We start from the raw sequence: 22,996 nt of genomic DNA on the forward strand, positions 1-22,996 counted from the left end.
CAACTGAGGCCAGCGCAGACACTTGACGGACGGAAGGTCGATCGACTGTTGACGCCGACAACGAGAAACGACCGCAGGTACAATCTTCCCTCTTCTTCCTTCGTGGTTCTTGGAGATCCCTCTGTTCTGGCTTCGTTTTGATTTTTTGAAATCTTCTCTCATTTTCGTTCTGGATCCGTAATCAAAGCCCTAACATTGTTTCTTACTGCGGTTAACATCTCAGAAACTAGTTTTCTCTTAAATTTCTTTTCCTTTTCTCGGTTAGGTTTTGGATTTTTCGGATTCTTCTTGCTTCTGCATATTCGTTTGCTCAGATTTCTGAAATTTGAGATAATGCAATGGTTCACATATTGGCTGTTTTGATTATTTGTTTTCATGCTTGCTGATTTCTGGATTTGTGGATTCGATTTTGGATTTTGGTTCAATTTTTATTTCGGATTTTGCAAGAATATCAGTTTTTTGGATAATGATATTCGTTTTCTCAGATTTTGATATGGAGAAGACAAGCTACATGTTATTTGTGATTGCTTTCCACTCGGAAAACGGCAATGTGATTTTCATATTACACGGCTTTGATATTTACGAATATGAAATTGGTAGCAACAAGTCTGAGAAAGTTTTCAAATTTTCTAAATTACCGGTCTCAAGTTGTCTGATCATGTTGTTTTTTGGATAATTATTATTTTTTTGGGTTGAATTTGGATTGATTATTTTTGGGTTGAATTTTTTTTGTGTATTTTTGAATATTGGTTTTGCAAAAAGGTGGTTAGGCTTTCGATCGCGCAGGTGTTGACGGTGATTTCACAGAAGCATAAGTCGGCGCTTAGAGAAGCTTACAAGAACAAGAAATACTTGCCTCTCGATCTCCGTCCCAAGAAGACCAGGGCCATCCGCAGAAGGCTTACGAAGCACCAGGTACTCTTTCTTTCCTTGCTTTTATATATTCACGCTTTCTTTCTTGTTTTTATATGCATACTTTTTTCCATATTGTTAGTTGGTGCTACAATGTGATAGTTGGTGCTACAATTTAGAAGCCTCTCGCATATGGATGTCGACTTCATACCTTGTTGATGGCATTTCCATAGGAATTGTTATAGTGATTGAGGGTTGCATTCAGCTACGCCTTACTCCTAGTAGAGATAATCCTGATTGAGGGTTGCCAATGTATTGTTCACTTCATTGCTATTATTAAATTAAACTCATCAGCGTGTGTTTAAATGGCTCGCTTTGGTTGTTTTATTGTAGGATAATGGCTCACTTAGGATTAGTCAAAAGTGAAAGTCTGAGAAAGAGGAAGATAGTGGCTTTGCTTTTACATTGGTTGAATATTATTGTTGCGTGAAAACTCGCAAGTATATGAATCGCACAAGTAATAAAGTGTACAAGAGTACAGATATCGATCCCACGAGGATTGTGTTTAGCTTTCGTTATATACAAATATTGATTAACTTCTATGATTGTTGTTTTTTATATATTTTTATAACTAAAAGAAAATAAAAATGCAAGCAATTGCAAATAATTGAGCTAGGACCTCCTAATTTCTCCTTGATTGCGAAATGCTAAAGCTGTGCTGAAGAAATGCTACAACATTTTGTACTAGTTAACCAAACTCAAATTTGTGCATAAAGTTCTTCCGAATTAATTATGACTATAACTCCTCAAACCAATTTCATCATATTCCTATGTGAATCTAGTTAATGGAATTCCCATTTTAAGTTCGGGTTTATTAGGTTATACAAGGTAAACGATATATTCCTATACCTTCTACAAATCAATATATTCCTATATTGAACATGCATCATCCATGTAAAGTCCAACCTAAATTAATTTTTCCAAATCAATCTAAGTCTAGTTCTACATTTGATTTCCATCAAAAATAGAAATTAAGCAAGTAAATACACATGAATGAACAAGCACAAGAATACCATAAACAATCCAAAAACTAAAACTAAAACATCACAATCTTAGTTCCACTAGGAGCCTAGCTCACAAAATTAACTAAATAACATCAAGGGTTTCATCATTTTTAGAGATTACAAAAATAAAGAGAATAAATATGGGAAAGAAATCACCAAATGGAGGTGTCACAAACTCCAAAACCTCTTCCCAAAATCTTCATCTTCCTCCATCTTGAAGCTCCAAAATGAATTCTCCCTTAATAATTTATGGAAAATAAAATCTAAATCTAATAAAATAAAAATATTTGTTTTGGGATTTTCTTGAAAAATTGGCTGAAAAGCCTTATTAAATTCCTTCACCCTTTTTCTCTCGGGTTTTTCTCTGTTTTTTTCTTCCCCCTGGCTGCTTGTCTGAGGGCTGGCATTATTTGGGTTCAAAAACCCTTCATCTCGTGCACAGAGGAGAGCTGCTAATTGAGCTCAGTTGGAGGAGTACGCTCGGACACGTGGCGCGCCTCAATTAGAGGGTTTGGATTGAAAGGACACGCAGCGCTCTCTGGTTCGCTGAGAGAGAGAGTTTCACGCTGGTTTAGATGGAATCGCCGCACCAGATCCCGCGGGCTGCTGAGTGGGGGACAGCTGGACACGCGGCTTGCTGGGATTGGCCGAAGAACCGACGCGGTGCTGCGGAGACGCGCTCTTGTCTGGAGTGATTCCACGCGCCCGATCTGGACCGTTCACCCTGCGATCAAACGGCTCGCGTGGCGAGTTTTGTGCTAGTTTCACTTGCGCGAAGGAATTCTGTTTTGAGGCTGATTAAAATTCAAATTTTACTTATTTTCTCTTGCATTTCTCTCCCAATTTGGATTTCAATTTGCACTTAAGCCCACCTACCACCAAAATTAAATTACATAATGAGGAAAATAATTATTTTGAAAGGAAACTAAATAAAAATAAAATAAAATAAAATAAAAATACCTAAAACAAACTAAAAATAAAATTAATTCCAAATAAAATAAAATGAAATAAAAATAAGGTAAATGTATTAAAAACTAAATAAATTCTCAAGAACAAGTATACTTTTTAATCCACAAAAGAGGCTAAATAACTCCATTTCATGGAGTTATCAATTATGCATGTAGTGCAATGGTTCTTTGAATTGATGGAAAGAGCGGTGATGGAGGATTAGAACCAATATGACTACAGAGACAACTTTATGTGCTCGACGTGTTTGTTCATAGGCAATATGTTTATCAACTAGCTTACGCAAGTGATGTCATATGCAGAGATCAATTAAGGATGAATAGAAATGCCTTCACTAATTTGTGCACATTGCTAGAAACTAGGGGTGGGTTGATAGTGTCTAATTATTTGCAAGTAGATGAGCAAGTGGCTATGTTTTTACATACCATTGCTCACCATGAGAAAAATAGAGTTATGAAATTCCATTTTATGAGATCTGGACAAACGGTTAGTAAGTACTTTCACAATGTCTTGCATTCAATCATTCAACTTCATGGAGTGTTATTTGTTAGACTTGAGCCGGTTGCAGATAACTCAACCGATGATAGGTGGAAATGGTTTAAGGTACGTACCTATTACTGTGTTATGTTTAAAATGGGTAGCACCCATGGTGTAATTAGTAATTATATCTTTTATATATTATAGAATTGCCAAGGTGCACTAGATGGAACCTATATTAGGGTGAGAGTGCCTATGACAGAGAGACCCAAATACCGTAATCAACATGGAGCTATTGCAACAAACTACCTGCAATCGCAACAAAGATTTACACTCCAGCTCGGAAATGCATTCTCAAACAAAATAACAAAACAATTCAAGAATCGAAATCATAACAATAAAAAAAGCTAGAAACTTGTTTGATCAGCAAATGAGAAAAAGAGACAATGCAGTACTAAATTCCAATTCCCCTTCTGATAATCTGACATTTAATAAGCCATTTCAATTCAACGAACCAAAATATTTCACCTAAGCATAGTTTTGATCTGCCACAGCTTAATACACAAAATTGATAATCCATTATCCGTCCAAATTCTACGCTTCCTAGCTGGAATCAAACATATATATACATAAATGTGTGTGTGTATACATATATAAGCAATACAGAATTGATGTTTCAACAGCATATAATATAAATGCCGGGAAAAATATGAAACTTTAGATCTAAACTACACAAAAAGCAGAGTAGATATAAATATGGAATAAAAATAAAAAATAAAGTTGAATGTGGCTCTGTTTAATTGCTGAAAAGACGGGGAAATTAAGAACAGGAAAAAAGTTTCCAGATTTCTAATAACACATAGATTTAGGTGGGACCCAAAAATTTTTTTTTTTCTTTTTTTTTTTTTAATTCAAAAGACGAGAAAAGATTGAAACAAAACACTGCAGGCAATGAAAATGTGGAATCCATGTGCATTTCAATTTTCGTCTCCAGAAAAGTTTCTTTTCCCGTCAAATTTTCCCACTAACCAAACAGCTGTTGGCTGCTGCATTGATCAAAGTCAAACTCACCTTGGAACAATGGCGGTTTTTGCTCGTATTAGATCCTTAAATGACGTAGTTTTGGAGAGTTAGCATGAAGTCTCCGCCGGGAATGTGACAGGAAACCAACAGAAGAGGTTTGAGGAATTTCAGGGACGAAACGAGAGAGATTGTCCTTGGAAGAGACAGATGGGATCTGAGAGAGATTCTGAAATCGAACAGAAAAAAATATTAAGAAAACAGGACACTAACCATGGGGTTCAGTTTGGAGCCTTAGATTAAATCTACCGGCCAGGATAAAGAGTTGGACGAAAGTCCAAATGCACACGGTTGTAGGCTATACGCTTTGTACATGTTTTATTTGGGTAATTTGCACCGCTGGTCCTTTAACTTTTTAATAAGTGACACTTTAATTATTATTCTTTTAATTTTGACAAAATGATCCTTCAACTCTCAAAGAGTTGGCAATTAAGCCATTTCCATTAACTTTCGTTAAATTTTTAACAGATTCTTGTACTTTATTTGTCATGTGACCTTTATTTTAGTGAAAATATCAAAATACCCTCAACCATAACAAAGCTCAAACTCTTAGGGGTTGTTCTTTTGCAACGAAACTCAAAAAAAGTTTGAACTCGAGTTACAATTTTATTCAAGTTCATGTTCTTTTGTAAAACTTGAATTTAAACTCGAGTTTGGAGCTCAACTCGAGTTCAAGTTTCCCCTTCAACTCGAGTTCAAGTTTCCCCTTCAACTCGAGTTCATAAACTCGAACTTAAGTTAATGAACATTATTTTTTCTATTCTTAAAAATGCCATAATTTTTTCGTTTTAATTCTGATTGAGATGATTTTTTTTTCTATGCATTTACAACGAAAAGACGAATAAAACCCCACCCGTATACCCTATTAAAATTTTTCATTACCATTGAGTTTTTATTAAAATACTATCTAAATATAAATTTAAGTTTTGATCCACCTAAATACAAATTTAAAAATATTCTCAATTCAAATTATAACTCAAATATGCACATCAAAACACAAACTCAAATTACAACTTCAACTCAAGTTATAACTCAAACTCAACTAAAAATCATCACTCAAATTACCCTAACTCAAAAATATAAAAGAACAACCCCTTAATTTTTTTTAAAATCTTTGATATTTGCATGAGACAAACCAAAAAATTAAATTGTTTTTAGTTTATTTTCCCATGGTAGGAAAAAGAAAAAAACTCTTCTCTAACCTTACTATCTCTTCAAATGGAATAACTCCAATTTCTCAAGAAATTACTTTTATTTTTTCTCAATCTATCAAAAATTCAAACCCATAATCATCAAGCGAAAATGAGAACACAAACTTTTTTTTTGAAAGGACACAATCCGAAATTAACAGACATTACCTAAACATTTAACAAACATAAACTACAAATCACTCAAAAAAACATGACAATCCGATTAATGCATGACTGTCAAACATCACACAAAGAAATATTCTTCATCAAGAGAAAACAACTTGATGGAAAACTAAAAAAGAAAGTATATCATAACAATGTTTGACATCTTTTTCTCTTTTTTTTTTCTTTCATTTTTTTAAAAATTTTCCTCAACATTGTTGATCCCCAAACAAGATGTAGAACAATGGAGAAGAAAGTCTCACAACGACGAAGATCGACGAGGGCGCGAAGGGCTGGTGCAGGGCAGATCTAGTATCAGTTTCATTAGGTGAAATATTTTGGTTCGTTAAATTGAAATGGTTTATTAAAGTAAGATTATCAGAAGGGGAATTGGAATTTAGTACTTCATTGTCTCTTTTTCTCATTTGCTGATCAATCAAGTTTCTAGCTTTTTTTATTGTTATGATTTCGATTCTTGAATTGTTTTGTTATTTTGTTTGAGAATGCATTTCCGAGCTGGAGTATAAATCTTTGTTGCGATTGCAGGTAGTTGTGACAATCTTGTGGGAACTTACAACTGGTTGTCTCTTCTACAAAGCAATAGATAAAACAAGCGTTCTCACGCTGAACACCTTATCAAGCATTGTGCTTGAGGTATCTCGGGATTCTATTGAAAGAGTTGTTGTTTCTATCTTCTTTTCCTGCTCGATTTGCTGCTTTATGCTTGAGTTAATTTGGTATTATGATTTTCTAACAATGAAGCACGTGTATGGTTAAAGCATTGTGAGGACAACAAAAGTGGATGAAAGTAAATTTATGAAGAGAGGTGCAGGAACAGAAGATAGGGAGTTGATCCATGGATTCGGGAGAGTACGAGCATGACATGGCCTCTCGAGAAGTTTGTGCAAATGGAGTTTGCATGAAAGCAACAGATGTTGAGGCCAAGCTTGATGAAGGAAATATTCAGGAGGCAGAATCTTCATTGCGAGAAGGGTTATCACTCAATTTTGAGGTAATTTTTTTTATTATTATTTTTGTGTGTGTGTGAGCGCGTGTTCATGCGCGCGCGCGTTTGTGTGTGTGTTGCAATCAATTACTCACTGCACTCATGAAATACTTCTTCGTTTTGAATTATATTCATGAGATAAAGGTGTCGCCTTGTATGCATAGTTGCAATTTGACTAACAAGAAGGGTGATCTTCTCTTTCAATTAGCTTATCTAGTCTTTGTTTCCACACCCTTGTGGGAAATAGCATAGCAGAAAACAAATTTTACTTCAGAAAAGAAAAAAATGTAGAAAAAAAGGGGGAGCGAGACGGTTATCAAACCTTATAAAATAAGTCTTAGATACTCCATCATGATGAAGAAGCAATTCTTTGTAAAATGTGATACAGAGTATTTATAGCCTCAACAAAAAACGATGCCTGGAGGCTGGAGGAAATCCGCCTTTTATCTTACTTGCTGCGTTCAGTAGCTATTGGTGCATTCAGTAAATATATATATATACACACACACACACACACACAGAGTTTTTGATTATGGTTTATTTTAATTATTTTTATCATATGCAATTTTTTGTGCTGTTCTAACTATGTAGCATTTTTTGGGGACAATTTTTGGTAACTAAGAATGATAATCTGCAGGAAGCAAGAGCTCTTCTCGGAAAGTTGGAATATCAAAGAGGCAATGTAGAAGGTGCTCTTCGAGTGTTCGAGGGTATCGATCTCCAAGCAGCTATTCAGCGATTACAACCTTCTCTTGTTGAAAAACCACCTTCTAAGAAGGGTCGAACTCGCACTGAATCACAGCATGCAGTCTCGCAGCATGCTGCTAGCCTTGTTCTTGAAGCCATATACTTAAAAGCCAAGTCTCTCCAAAAGCTGGGGAGATTAACTGGTATAGCAGACAGTTGCTTTAATAGTTAATTGATTGTTCTTTGGAGATTAATGAAAAACCTTTAATTGCTTTTCCCGTTTCTTCTTCGCATTTCCTTAAAACGTTGACCTGGAATGAAAATGGAGTCTTGTTTAATGATTTGCAGAGTCTGCTCAAGAATGTAAGAGCGTGCTTGATGCAGTAGAAAAGATATTCAAGCAGGGCATACCTGATGTAGAAGTAGATAACAAATTGCAAGAGATAGTCAGCCACGCTGTGGAGCTCCTTCCAGAGCTTTGGAAGCAGGCTGGATGGCATCAAGAAGCAATTTCTGCTTATAGACGGGCCCTTCTCGGTCTCTGGAACCTTGAGAACGACTGCTGTACAAGAATTCAAAAGGCATTTGCAGTATTTTTACTGTACAGTGGAGTAGAGGCTGGCCCACCAAGTTTAGGTGTTCAAATTGACAGCTCATACGTACCCAAGAATAATTTGGAAGAGGCAATACTGCTTTTGATGATTCTCTTGAGGAAATTTCACCTTGGTAAGACTAAATGGGATCCATCGGTGATGGAGCACCTAACATTTGCACTATCTGTATGCAACCAAACTTCGGTTTTAGCAAAGCAAGTTGAAGAGATCATGCCTGGAATATATCATCGGGTTGACCGTTGGAACTCTTTAGCTCTTTGCTATAGTGGAGCAGGACAAAACAAAGCTGCTTTGAATCTACTAAGGAAGTCTCTACACAAACATGAACGACCGGATGACCTCATGGCCTTGCTATTGGCTGCTAAGATCTGCAGTGAGGATTCTTATCTTGCTGCAGAGGGAGTGGGCTATGCAAAGAGGGCGATCAGTAATGCTGAACAACAGGCTGAGCATTTGAAGGGTGTGGGTCTTCACATGTTGGGTCTTTGTTTGGGAAAGCAAGCTAAAATTTGCTCTTCTGACTTTGAGAGATCTCGTTTGCATTCCGAAGCTTTAAAATCATTAGATGGAGCAATTGCGTTGGAGCACAACAATTCGGATTTGATTTTTGACTTGGGAGTTCAATATGCAGAACACCGAAATCTGAATGCTGCTTTGCGCTATGCAAAAGAATTTATTGACGAAACAGGAGGCTCCGTAATAAAAGGTTGGAGATTGCTGGCTCTTGTTCTGTCCGCTCAACAGCGATTTTCAGAGTCTGAAGTGGTTACGGATGCTGCTTTTGATGAGACTGCAAAGTGGGATCAAGGACCCCTGCTCAGGCTTAAAGCAAAGCTAAAGATCTCTCAGTCGCTTCCCATGGATGCCATTGAAACCTATCGCTATCTACTTGCTTTGGTTCAAGCCCAAAGAAAATCTTTTGGGCCTTTCAGAGTTAATCCTCAGGTCAAATTCTTGTCCTGTTTTTCAAAGCTTACATTGTTTTCCCAGAATCTCATTTAATCAAGCGTATCAGTTGCAAATGACAAAGGACTATCATATATCGTGAAATTTCTTGGTAGGAAATTTAGGCCACTAATCATTTTCGTATTGATTTCAGTTGAGTTGAATGCTGATGTAATGATATTATTTATGCTATTGATTATTATTTTTGTTTTCTAAATTTTATGAAATAGTTAGATAAGTTTTCCTTCATGAGAATTTTTTTCAAAGTAATTAATGAAATGAAGTTGATTATATCAACGTAAAACTAAGCGGATTTGTGAGTGTTTCCTTTCCTTTCTTCCTGATGAAAAATTGGCAATGTGGTAAGGTTTTCAGCTTAAAGTGATGTACAAAAAGCTTTGGCATTTTCTAAGATCTGAACCTGTTCTGTAACTTCCATGTGACATGGTCAAACGAGCAATTGTTGTATCATTATATCTTTTTTCTACCAGTTTTTTTCCCCCTTTAGAAGATGTATGGTTGTTCAATTGACGTGTGCTCTTATATTATTTAAGCCTTATAGGTAATGGTAAACTGGTAGAATTTCTTGATCAATGAACTTCATTTTAGCCCCCCACCTTTTTTTTTAATTTTTTATTTTAACGATAGGTTGAGGATGATAAATTCAATGAATTTGAAGTATGGCACGGTCTGGCAAATTTATACTCTAGTCTTTCACTTTGGAAGGACGCGGAGATATGCTTGGGAAAAGCCAGACAACTTAGACAATACACTGCAGAAACACTGCACACAGAAGGCAAGAACTCAAAATCCATTAACTATTTTATTGCATTTTTCTGAAGATTATAGTTTATTTCTTTGTTAGTGTTGATTCCAGTCTTCTTGATGTATTACATTATTTTAAGGACCGATAAACACTCTGGACAAACTTCTCACAAGGGCCAAGTCGGCTGGTCCTTTTATTGATGGGGCTAAAATTTTCTAAAAACAAATAAAACAATGTCATAGGTTATTTGTTGAAGGGCTTTTAAAACATATTAGAAGCTGGTACTCAAAAAGTTGTTCCAATACCTATATGCTTCAATAAAAGCATACTTGTCGGGCCTAATCTATATTTGACGCCCTATGTTTGACCATAAAGTGAATGTGATTCTTCAGGTGTTATGTTCGAAGGACGTGGGCAAACACAAGAAGCTCTGGGCACTTATATTGGGGCTTTTCTAGTAGACCCACACTATGTTCCTTGCAAGATCTTGCTTGGTTCTCTGATGTTGAAGATGGGCTCAGATGCGTTGCCTGTGACAAGAAGCTTACTCTCAGACGCATTAAGGATAGATCCCACAAATCGCAAGGCTTGGTATTACTTGGGGATGGTTCACAGAGATGATGGGCGAATTGCTGATGCCACAGACTGCTTCCAGGCAGCTTCCATGCTCGAAGAATCCGATCCGATAGAAAGCTTCAGCTCTCTTTATTGACTGGCACCTGCTTATATCATGGTTTAACTTCTTACAAGTCTTTGGTCTCTAGCCATCATCTCCTTGAACCTTTTAAATGTGGAACTTAATACATATATATGGCTATAAAGAACTAAAAGCAACAACAGTCGAATGACATGGTATGGAGTCATTTTGGCATTTTCCGAATCATCAGAAGGCACAGGGAATCAGTTGAAGGCAGAAACTATTGTATTTAACATTTGCTTTGGAACTATAAATTATGAAAGGACAAAGGCAAAGAAGCTGACTTTGAGTTTAAAATGGATGAGTTGTGGAGAATGTGGACTTCTTTTGTTGGTGGGTGTTGAGGAAGAGGAGTTCAGATGCGGAAGCTTTTAGCAATGTATTCATTACTTTCAATAATTTGTCTTTTTTGCTCACCTTTGTAAATTAAAATTTGTTCGACTTGGCTAGCATTTTTTTATGGAAGAAAATACATATATTGATTCGTTCCATCTTTTGTTGCGCACTTCTATTTGTTCTTATCATGCTCATTATGTTCTAAAGTTTTATTTCAGTTAATTCAATTGTACGTCAAATGTGTTGTTTAATTCAATTTTCAATATGAAACTAAAGCAATAAAGTGAAACAGTGGTCAATACCTGGGTGTTAACATCTGAGTCAGATATCCTTTTATTTTTATTTTTATTTTTTTTTTCTTAGAGAAAGGTATCTAAACTATTGTCACAATACGCAAGCAAATGTCCCACCAATTATTAGTTTTGTAATAACCAATCACTTTCATACCTATAAAACGAAACGGAATTTTTGGTACTCATCACCAAAACGAAAGGGCAGCAGAAAAGCGACTTGTTGACATACGGTTGATAAAAGAAGAGGGTTATACATACATAGATACATACATACAATACATACATACACACACATATATATATAAGTTTTCAATTTTTATGGTTTCATCGGTGACTATAAAATAAGATTAAATTAATAACGTGACGTGTTAAGAATTCAACTTCATTAATTGTCAAAAAAATAATTAATTTGTTATAACTACTTGATTAATATAAAAAATTTAAAATATTAAAACCACCTACGCATATATATATATATATATATATATATATAGAGAGAGAGAGAGAGAGAGAGAACATTCAAACAATACCAGATGTATGAATATAAACTTCTACAATACCAGATATATAAGTATAAACTTCTCCAGAAAATAAGGGCATACACAACTTTATAAAGTCAGTACGACTAAACAACAGACTCGATTCAATATTATTTATATATATATATATAGAGAGAGAGAGAGAGAGAGAGAGAACATTCAAACAATACCAGATGTATGAATATAAACTTCTACAATACCAGATATATAAGTATAAACTTCTCCAGAAAATAAGGGCATACACAACTTTATAAGGGCATACACAACTTTATAAAGTCAGCACAACTAAACAACAGACTCGATTCAATATTATTTAGCATGTCCAACACCAACGCAATGATAGAATACGCTACACATAAACCAACAATGTTTCGACTGATTAACCAAGGGGAAAAGAGAATTATCAACAAATTTTCACAGCCAGCCCAAATCAAATTGGCAATAACGTGTTAGCCAGATCCCATGTTAAACACTCCACAATGCATAGTTATACATAATTTTAATAAGAGGGGTTTGGCCTAGAAGTACTACATACGGGAGATCAAAAGGGGGACAGACACCGAGCCGTCCTCACCCATGACCGGCTGGAACAAATCCAACTCCCCGTAACGCTCGAGGACGCGCATCCTGCAGTCTTCAGCAGCCATCTGTCCAGTTGCGAATGCACCGTGCACGGATCCAGGATACTCCATGCTTGTTGCCTCCCCAGCAAAGAATATGTTATCAACTGGGATCCTTAGCCTCTCATACAGATCGTGTGATTTGCCTACTTCATCATAGCTATAGGACCCTAATGAGTTAACGTCTGTGCCCCAATGTGAAACAAGATAGTGAATCTGCATAAATAATAAGGGATAAATCCATGTAAGAATTCGAATACTGAAAGTTGAAAGATATAGTAAGATAATATAAATATATATATGTATGTATATATATTTAAGACAATAAAGAGACGTTTAGTTCATGAATTAGAACCATGTTATTAGAATTATTTTTGATTTACGTGTATTTTTTGTGAGAGAAAATACTGCAGCGAATCACGAACCATGATTCGAATCAGGGAACAAATCTAAGTACCAAACATCCTCTAAGACTTACTGGGTCAGAAGCATCGGGAAGGATGTTCTTGAGTTGCAAGTATGCAAAATTTGCAGCTGCTTCATCAGACATTTTCTCGATGTCTTTAGCGAGCTGCCCCGCAGGCATATAGACAAGGACAGGATGGCCAGTTGCCTTGTGGAGATTTAAAAAGTAGCTGCACCCATAAGTTGTCTCCGCAACAACTCCCAAGAACTCAACATTTGGCCAGAAGACCTTATCGAAGTGCAATGCTATTTTATTCTCAAGACCAATTCCAAGATCAGCAATGGCTGCTTCCTTCCAGTCTGGAAGCTTTGGTTCAAACTTTATGATATTTGCTTTCAGCACACCAAGAGGAACTGCAATAACCGCAGCATCTGCAGCAAAAGTTGTCCCATCTTCTACCGTTACCTTCACTCCATTATATCTCCTTGCAATTTTTGTAACCCTGAAGACAAGAACGATAGATGCTGGTTATGTCACAGACCAGTTACTGAACAGCAAAATGAGATGTGGGATTAGAAGGAAATTTATACCTGTGACCCAAGCGAACGTCAAGACCTTTTGCAAGGGTGTTAACAACTGGAAGGTATCCTCTTACCATCAGTCCATGACCACCAGGAAGCAATTCCTCCTGTATGTATGAAGGAACAAAGTTACAGTACGCACATGGCCATTTTCCGCAATAGTCGGCATAAAAGAAAGATTCCAACTCCCCCTTCCCAAGCCGCCACCACCACCACAACCACGATAATACTAGAACATTGACTTTGACAAAATGTGATGTGATTTCAAGCTCTAGCCACTTTAAACATCAACTTTGCAAAACTTCTCAGAAAGTCAGATTTTGTATCGTGTTTGCTAAACCACAATATTGTCTGATACAGTATTTACTTGGATTCTCTACTTTTGGGTATCGTATACATTATCTTATAAAAGATTAAATCCATTTCATGTAAGTTTTTCCCCTCTTCACTTCCCTTCTCTTCCTAGAGTTGTTGGTTAATTAACTGCTACAGAACAAGTAGATCACTGTATCTTGACGCAAGAATTTCCAACCCAATCTAATCAAACCAGAGTTGAAAGTAATATTACCACTGTCGAGACTTGACAAGGAAAGAGATATTATTGATTTCAATTGTAAACCAACCACAAGTCGCAAATCATGCTTCAAACTTGGAATACAAGTTAAGCTAGGGTTGAGAAGTATGGATTGAACCTCAAGTTGGGCTAGGGTTAAGGTTGAAAGTTTTGAATCTCAAACTTAGCAAGGGTTGACCTCCAACCTGATCTATCTTTGCCCAACTTACACTCCCAAAATTTAGTAAAAATCCCAGTCCCAACAAAAAGAAAAACAAAGAATCTACATTTAGCACAAAGTGTCAGTTTCACATAAGCGACAGTGCACATTAAACAAATTCCCATAGTGTTCACCATGAAATTCAGAAATGAATTGTAATTTAAATTTTGTGATAGATCAGAAGTTTGCCTGATCCCAGCATTTAACTGAGATTGTATCAGCATCTGCAGAAAACCAGCCTTCCATTCTGCACAAATACCACTGAAGTACCTTATGGGCAAGCCCCTCCAACCTGTATTAACAGACCAATTTCAATAACTCCGTATAGAATGTCAAAAATTACAACAGTGAAACAAATTCTGGCATCAGTATGTCATCAAACCTTAGGTCTGGTCTCCTATCAAAAACAATAGAGAAAGCACGCCTTATGGACATGTCCTCACTGAATTCTTGTCTTACTTTATCTGTCTGCATTGTGGGGGGGAACCACTCAAAAGATGCTCATAGGGAAGAAAAATAACATTGCAGCCTCAAATTTTATAAGCAACTCCAGTGATCAAGTAAAAGTAACGGTATTCCATTTAGTATTATTCCCTAATCAGAAGTCTATTTCCCAAAAACTAAAAGAAAAATAATTGGATATGGACAAGACAGATGACACACCTCTTCCAAAATGCTCTCAAATGCCTCACCAACTTTGGCAACCAACTCTTGTGGAACTTGCTTTCCATCCACGTCAAAGAGTGCACAGCTGCAAAAGAGAAAATATGAAGACATGAAAAGCTGTCTATAAACAAGTAGAATAAAACGCCAACTCAACAAAAATGAGATTTCGGGTTTACGAACGGTCCTTGCATCTTCAGGTGTCTTAAATACAACAATTATATAAGTTAACAGCCTAAACTAGTTTTAATGTACAAAAATGTAAGTTCACAGCAACGAGGAATTTTGACTCTCTGTAGATACCAAAATACTAAAACCTATGTTCTTTAGAAATTTTACGCAACTACTTAGCACACAATCATATAGATGAACTCTGCTCAATCTATAGCTGCCAGACAAGCTTATTCTGTTTCCTTACAAATAAGATTGATGAGCTGGGCAACTCCAACATCAAATTTTGAATTCGAGTTTTGCTGCAGTGAAAAGCTCTCAGAAACAGTCACCTCTAACTTTTTTGCTACAGTTAAAAGCACTCACATAAAGTCACATCTCAACTCGAATTAAAAACTTGAATCAGCGAACTAAACGGGCAGTAGAAGTGGCTATTACGCAAGTTATAGGAAATTACTTATGAAGTAGGTAGTCTAAAAGGGGAAAAAAATCATATAGTACCTCTCTAGATCATGGTCATACAAAACAGAGTTATCCCCACTAGTACGGTACAGGGGCAAACCAAGCCTCCCTATCAATGGTGCCAAGGGGTTGTCTTTACAAACTCCATGCAACCTGAAGCACAATAATGAGATTCATCTATCAAATACCAAATTTAAAGATCAAATTATCTTAGCACCAGGAAACATTTAGGAAAGAACAAATTTACCATGATGCACCGAGGTCAACAGGAAAACCAAATGAGTAATCCGTGTGAACTCGACCACCAAGTCGGTCCCGTGACTCCAGCACCATCACCTGATCAACAATTTCCAATGTCAGACCATTGAAACAGCAACAGGGAAATATATATGGACATAAAATTCACTAAAAGCAGAAAACAAACTCTCTTAAAGATTCTATCCACAAAGACTATAAAAAGTCTATAACACAACTACAACAGATAACAGCTAACTCATTCAAGCATTTTTGGACCTTGAAAAGCTTCCGTAAAAAATATGTTCTCTACATCCTTCATATTTATTTTTTTTTAAACTTGAAATATAATAAATTTACTTAAAGAATCGCTTAGGGCCGTTATAGTCTGCTACTAGAATTTGATAAGCAAGAGACGCATTGATCTTCAAAATCTAATTCTGGTGTCATTTTCTATGAAATTTATATATAGATATATATATATATATATTATGCACCCTCAAAATCTATATATATATATATATATATATTTATTTAAGAGCAGAATCTGATATTGAGAAAATACAATATATAAGCTGATTTTTCTCAGAGTAAGAAAAAAAAGGACCTAATAAGTTACGTCATGCATAGTTCACACAGTGAAGTACAAAGAAATTATTTATTTTGAAACAAAGGAACTCATTTTACCTGAAAAGAGGCATCGTGAAGAGCACGCGCCGCCGAAAGGCCACCAATACCACCGCCAATGACGATAACCGACGGAGACGTCGTTTTCATCCTCTCCACATTGGAATTGCAAGCAGCTACATTACCCAAAATTAATTAATTAACAAAAACTAAAATTACTCCTTTCAAAAAAACTAAAAATTACTGACTTCAACACTTTTTATAATCCGAATAATTTATTTTTAAAGGGAGAATAATAATAACAAAAGCTTAAAATAACCATTAAAACACCAAAATTAAGAAAAAAAATTAAAAATTATAACAGAAATAAGAAATAAACCTCTGCGCAACTGGGGACTACTCCTGTTTCCAGACTCCATGATCTAGCGACAATCGACTGGGATTACTTTTCCGATTAAAATTATAATCAGAATTAAAATTGGAATTACTTAGCAAAGGATCAATGGATTTTTTCTCGTCGAATTTAAAGAGAGGAGGCAATTGAGGAGAACAATGGAAAATAAAGATTAAAAGACACGTTATGAAGTGATTGGAACCGGTGGAATTCAATAATATTATCAGCCCCAGCTTCCCAAACCAGCTCATGCAGATTGTCTTTTCTTATTAAATTTCTCTTAAAAAAATAAAAAAAAACAAAAACAAAAAAAAAGTCTTTTGCTTTCTTCCTCTCTCTCTTTCTCTCCTACGATTCAAGAGATCTGGAGATGGAAATGCGGTCAGATTTTAATCTAGGGCTTTCGGAAGTGGGCGAACGGGAGACGCAAGCGATCGGAGGATGTTTCTTTGTTGGGAAAGAAGGAAAAGAGGAGAGAGAAAGTTCTAGAGAGAGAAAGTGGATGGAACGATCTTTGCTGCGTAGGTGTGCGATTGGGAATGGTGAGTCCAGAATTCGGGATCGGATTTGGATTTTATAGAGTTTGTCCTGCCAGCCAAACACGAACGAACCAATTCACAATCGCGGGGTTATGAGAGAGATTTGTACTCGCTGAGGTTGGACGACGCGTGGTAAGAGTAGTTTTGGAAAGTGAAATTACTGAATTGGGCACAAAAGTGTAGTTGATGTTGATCTGTTTAGATTTTGTAAAAAAAAGAGTGATGCCCGCCGCGTGTGGTAATTCACCTTAGTGATTCGTGTTAATTTCTTTATTAATTATATTAAAAAATATTAATTTAAATATGATTTTTTATTAAATATGTTAAAAATATTAATTTAAATATAATTATTTATTAAATGTGTTAATTAGTATAATTCGTGTAAATTAATATATTAAATAAATAATTAATATAATTAAATTATTTAACATGATTAAGACATGTTTAACATATTTATTGGACAATTTACTTTTTCCTTTAAAAAATAAATAAATTTTACCTATAAATATTAAAATTCACATTATTTATATTTAATATGTTATATAAATTTTCATGTTATATCACCTATCATTAGATTACAGATGACACATAGTTAATCGTGTCAATTTGTGTCACTTCGTGTTAAAAGGTCAACTTTAACCCAACTCATTTATTAATTGTGTTAATCGTATCAACTTATGGCCCGTTTAGTTCGCTAATTCGAGTTTTTAATTCGAGTTGAGATGTGATTTTATGTGAGAGCTTTGTACTGTAGCAAAAAAGTTAGATGTGATTGTTTGTGAGAGCTTTTTACTGTAGCAAAACTCGAATTCTAAACTCAAATCGGCGAAATGAACAGGACCTTAATTATGATCCAAACTCATTTATACGAAACTCAAACGTACTAAATTTTATACAGATTTCAAATCGTATTTTATGTCAAGACTCAAATTGACACTCTTGCCGCCCATTTTGGTTTTGGTTCTTTAAAGGCCGGAAAAAACGGAATTGCGTCTTTGGCTGCAAAATTGCATTATGGAATAGAGTGTTTTTTTTTTTTTTTTTTTTTTTTTTTTTTTTTTTTTTTTTTTATCTAATGGAATAGAGTTTTATTAATTAATAATATTACTGTTATTATTTTTCTTGGGCTATTAGGCTAATATTCCTTTTTTTTTAAGGAATTAGGCTAATGTAGATATTCCACATTTCAATTTTCGTAATTTTCTTTTAGAACAATTTATTTTATAATTAAACTATTATGTTCTAATTGATGATACATATTTATAAAAACTGGATGGAAAATAAAGAAATCTGTTGAGTAAAAACTCTAAAATATTTTATTTTCACAAAAGGAAAATTAGCATTTTCTTTCTTGCATGAGGCTGAAAATATTATATTACTTATAAAGGAAAGTATTAGTGGAAATAAAAATATGCAAAAACCGACGGTGTCATCCTGTCTCCGGGCTGGCATCATCGAATCACTTATTAGCATTAGATTTTAAATTCTCTTTTATTGACTGCATTTAACTCAAAGTATCAATTATTAGCCTATTCATTTTTTTTTTGTGTGTGTGTACATGATATGATATCAATGCAATAAATTTCTTTCTTTATTTATCTATAATTTATTTTTTGAAAGAATTGTTTTGTACATCTGTATGTTCTTCAAATTTTTTTAAGTAAATACAAATACGTTCTTCACTTTTTCTTTTTTTTTTTAGGGAAAATACGTTCTACAATTTGTTTACTATATTATGTGAAAGTTCATATTATTAAACGGTAAGCTAAAAACTACCAAGTTTAGGGTTTTTCCTCTCGTGATTGTGGTCCAATTTCACATTTCTTCCTCCTCCTTGAAGTAATTGCATCAAATATTCATTGCAAGTCCCTTTAAAAAAAAAAAAAAAGTTTTCATGATATTACGACTTTAACAATTTTTTTCAATAATTGTTTGTGGTCCAATTTTGTTAATTATGATGACGTTCATACTCATAAAATTGAGTTTCTTTATGATAATGAGTGTATTTGCGTATTATACATGATAATTGTCAACCTATTTCATCTTAAAGTTGCAATCTTTATTATGACCACCATTGTTGCATTTTGTACACAGAAATCTGACATTTTTGAATTTTAATATGATTCCTTTATTTATAAGGTTGCGACATTTGATTTTAGATAATTTTATGATAGAATGAAATTTGCCATTTTTTAAAATATTCTACACTACTTATACATAAGGGCGTGTCATTGGATTTTAGATACTATACATTTATGTCATTAACTCGTTTTTAAAATATTCCACAGGACAGTGATGAGAGACAATTATCGAGAACGGGAATGGAGATGAAAATAAAATTTAGTCCCCGTTTTATGACGAAGTGAGGTCAGAGAAAGTACTCTCCACACTGTTTCCGCCCATGTTAATGTGCAACAATGTAATAAAAATTGAAGCTAAGAAATAAAGAAATATTATTTATGTTTATATTTTAATGTTTTTAAACTTTTTTTGCTTATATGTTAGTTATTAATTTTAGATTTAATCTGCAATAGGTCAAGAATTTGATTTTTATCACGGTTTCTTTGATTTTAGTCTAAATTTATAATAAATTTCTACTCAATTTTTATTTTAAGTTACTGTAACTTTGAAATACATAATCCTATATCATAAAGAATGAGACGAGTATGGAGAAGGTCTTTTAATAAAGAATCCCCAACTTTAACACCGCCCCTCCATAAGCGGGGATGGAGACAGAAATGGGATAATTTAGGGATGAGAATAGAAAATCATCCTCTGCCCCCATCCCGTCCCATTACCATCTCTAATGCCGAAAACACAATTGCCGTATGACGTTAAAGAAAGGGGAACAAAAAATTACAACATTTTTTTTTTTTTATTGTGATTCTATATTCACACATTTTTTTTGGTTGAAGCTTTGGGCACGAATCATTTTCTCAGACGTAAAGGAAATTTATAATCATATTATTTTAAAAAATAAAGAAGATTTACCGTAAAAAAAATTCATAGTAAATGTTCATTTTTAACATTATATAGGAATGTAATAGTAAATTTTCTATAGGAATTTTCCTTTATTTTTTTTTAAACAAATGTTATAGTGCATTTTTATTATGTAAAAAATGCTTACAGTTTCAGCCATAAAAAAATAAAAAAAAAAAGCAAAAAAAAAAAAAGAATAAAGAGAGATAGAGAAATGATAATATTAAACTAAGGAATTACAATGAAATGGTTGGTATAAAAAAATGAAATTGTAAAAAATTAATAATACTATGAAAATAGTTACGGGTAACTTTGAAATAATAAATGTGTGTCAAAAATAAATTCAGTTATTTCAAATTTATGTAGGTTGTGTATTTAAAAAGATGTGTCTAGAAAGTAAATTATGGTTTATGAATAAAACGACCCATATATGATATCTTAATAAAGAAAGTTCCATTATAAAAGGAAAACTCAATCAATTTCCGATTGAGGGTCGGTTGCCTATATATATACTGGGATCTAGTATTTTCTATCCCTGTTAGATCATTTTCAATACAAATATTAATGCTAATTGTATATATATTATTAAAAAAGTGTGATATGATGTGTTATTTTTATTTTTGCTCAAATGCATAATGTTATTTGAAATGTTAAATATACTTTTTTTTCATAATTATTAAGGTTTGAAAGTTGTAAAAGTAAACTTTTATATTTAAAATAATTAGAAAATGTAAAAATTACGATGATTACAAAAAAAAAAAAAAAAAAACATTTCAACTAATAGTAATTAAATGTCAAATTTCTCATATGCTATACTTAGTGGGAAATTTGTCACAAAGTATAATATATTAAAATTTAGCACAATAAATAATATTAAATTAGAAAGTTTTTTTACATCCAAATGCTAAATTTACAATTGGCATATTAATTGTAGTATTGCATTGAAGATATACTTTCATGACATTTCGATTCCAAAAGGAAATATACAGTTCGATCGATCAAGTTATGGCGTGGCGTATAATGTCCCTCGCGAGGTGTCATCCTCAAGTGCTTTGGCAGACTCACGATCGATGGTGGAATTTCCATGTGGAATTTATCCATTCCAAGTAAGGTAAAGCTTGTCCTTGGGCATGCTTATGATAATATCTTTCCAACTTTGGGGGATCTTTTTCGTAGGAAAATTGGTGTCTCTTCCGTTTGTGCTCGATGTGAAGCTCATGAAGAGACCACGGAACACGTTTTATTTTGGTGTGAGGCTGTTGGTGGGTTGTGGTTAGATAGTGTCTACTGGATTCATTTACAAAAACCGAAAAATGCACCCATTTTGAGTTATTTTGTATGTTGGCTCTGGCTAGTGTGGAAGAATCGATCGTGACCAGATTAGGCGTATGGGCAGTAGTTGGTTGGTGGAGTTTCGTTTAGTGGGAGTGTCATGGATTCCCCCTTAATCAGGTAAGTTGAAGCTTAATATTGTGGATGCTTCTCTTTCTTCCTAATGGGACCGGACATGGTTAGACTTGGCGGTCTCATTCGAGACCAGATAGGTTTTGTGACGGGAGCTTTTTCGAAGAAAGTTCCAGGGCCTGCGATTCTATTACAGTACTGAATGTCTAGCCATTCGAGAAGGTTTATTGTTTGCAGTGGAGAGCGCGGTAGTAAGTTCATTAGTTGCAGATATTTTCGTGTCATCCCTTACTCTAGAAATGTTTTTTCCTGTTATTATTTAAGGTCCCAGCTTGTATTACAAATATTGTGGTTGTTGAGTCTATTGACTCAGCTTGATTTAATAAGTTGCATTTTGAATTTCAAAAAAAAAAAAAAAAAAAAATTCAATCTCATGTTTGATTATAGGTGTGTTCTTTTCATAACTCAAATTTCAATTCAAACTTTTTTAACATAGTGTTTTCTCTCATAACAATGCAAATTCAACTTTTTCGTTATAATATTTTCTCTCATATAAATTTACTATTTAATTCAAGTTCTCAAATCGAATCCGCGTAGAGAACGAGCCCATATGTTTTTATAATCCAAAATGTATTTGTCTTTGTGTTTTTATCATGTAAGCTTTTCAAAAGAAATAAAATATAATTCTTTAACTGCTTGAGTTGTTGTTGAAAATAACATAAATATCTTTAACAATTAATATTCAATCATTAAATATTAATAATTAAAGTTTAGAGAAAAAGTAAAATTTTAATAAATCAAATTTTATTTTAAAAAAGAGAAAATTATGGAACTTATTTTTAGAGTACAAGGATCTGGATTTTAGATTTTTACTCTTTAATCTTAATTAATACTATTTTAACTAATATAGTTATTTAATTAAAAATAATATTAATTAGGAGTAAGGGATAAAAATTTAGATTCATGCACTTTAAATAATGACATATATCACCTGCCCAAGAATAAATCCTAACCTTAACTGTCAAATTGGTCTAACCTTACACAGGATCTTGAGCTTACCATCCATATCAACTGGTTGAATTTAGACTTGTCAAAATATTGGTCCTGCCCCCTACTAGATTCTACTCTGCGATCGTCCAAAAATGCTGATTCTTTATTTTCTTTCTTTATTTTTTATTTTTTATTTTTATTAGTACTTTTAATCTTGTTTTTTGTTTTTTAGAAATCTTTAAATAGTTTATGACCAAAATATGATATTTTACAATAATAGTTACCTCAGGTGCAGTGTTACCATCAATACGATTATATTTAAACATTTTCTTCTTAATGTAACTATATATTTTTTGCAAAATTGTTAGTTATCAAGTGCAAAATTTTTACTTGATTAGCTTGGATAAAAAAGAGAAATATGCAAATAATTACAAAAAGTTAGTTTTAGTATTATTATTTTGGTTGAAAATTTTGATTTG

The 22,996-nt window shown here is 33.9% G+C and overlaps 2 protein-coding genes across 5 annotated transcripts; one reads left to right on the forward strand and one right to left on the reverse strand.

Moving 5' to 3' along the window:
• On the forward strand, window positions 1–11,011 carry LOC21395915 (protein NPG1). 4 transcript variants are annotated; one of them, XM_024172058.1, is made up of 7 exons: window positions 1–77; window positions 787–915; window positions 6,571–6,803; window positions 7,435–7,687; window positions 7,833–9,043; window positions 9,692–9,839; window positions 10,202–11,011. In XM_024172058.1, exons 3-7 carry the CDS (start codon window positions 6,648–6,650, stop codon window positions 10,519–10,521), a joined length of 2,088 nt encoding a protein of 695 aa, XP_024027826.1. In that variant the 5' UTR covers window positions 1–77; window positions 787–915; window positions 6,571–6,647; the 3' UTR covers window positions 10,522–11,011. The 4 variants fall into 4 exon arrangements, with proteins under 4 accessions (XP_024027826.1, XP_024027829.1, XP_024027828.1 ...); XM_024172061.1 differs by lacking the exon at window positions 1–77 and having other exon boundaries at window positions 843–915; window positions 6,624–6,803; XM_024172060.1 differs by lacking the exon at window positions 1–77 and having other exon boundaries at window positions 845–915; window positions 6,554–6,803.
• Window positions 11,012–11,960: 949 nt separating this feature from the next.
• Window positions 11,961–17,162, reverse strand: LOC21395916 (probable polyamine oxidase 2). The gene is made up of 10 exons (XM_024172062.1): window positions 16,591–17,162; window positions 16,272–16,387; window positions 15,598–15,686; window positions 15,390–15,503; window positions 14,718–14,805; window positions 14,437–14,522; window positions 14,244–14,346; window positions 13,291–13,388; window positions 12,773–13,202; window positions 11,961–12,510 (listed from the first exon to the last, which is right to left on the reverse strand). The coding sequence occupies exons 1-10, from the start codon at window positions 16,628–16,630 to the stop codon at window positions 12,202–12,204; spliced, it is 1,473 nt and encodes a 490-aa protein (XP_024027830.1). The 5' UTR covers window positions 16,631–17,162; the 3' UTR covers window positions 11,961–12,201.
• Window positions 17,163–22,996: the final 5,834 nt, after the last annotated feature.

This window comes from Morus notabilis, unplaced genomic scaffold, assembly GCF_000414095.1.
Source record: "Morus notabilis unplaced genomic scaffold, ASM41409v2 Scaffold702, whole genome shotgun sequence".
NCBI lineage: Eukaryota > Viridiplantae > Streptophyta > Magnoliopsida > Rosales > Moraceae > Morus > Morus notabilis.

Excerpts from the sequence above, each read along its gene's own strand:
- LOC21395916 (XM_024172062.1), bottom strand. The coding sequence starts at position 16,630 with ATGGAGTCTGGAAACAGGAGTAGTCCCCAGTTGCGCAGAG. Across the intron at positions 14,806-15,389 it reads TATGACCATGATCTAGAGAG|CTGTGCACTCTTTGACGTGG; the intron begins GTACTATATGAT and ends TCTCTTTTGCAG. Across the intron at positions 14,347-14,436 it reads GATAGGAGACCAGACCTAAG|GTTGGAGGGGCTTGCCCATA; the intron begins GTTTGATGACAT and ends CTGTTAATACAG.
- LOC21395915 (XM_024172058.1), top strand. The coding sequence starts at position 6,648 with ATGGATTCGGGAGAGTACGAGCATGACATGGCCTCTCGAGAAGTTTGT. Across the intron at positions 6,804-7,434 it reads GGTTATCACTCAATTTTGAG|GAAGCAAGAGCTCTTCTCGG; the intron begins GTAATTTTTTTT and ends GATAATCTGCAG. Across the intron at positions 9,044-9,691 it reads CTTTCAGAGTTAATCCTCAG|GTTGAGGATGATAAATTCAA; the intron begins GTCAAATTCTTG and ends TTTTAACGATAG.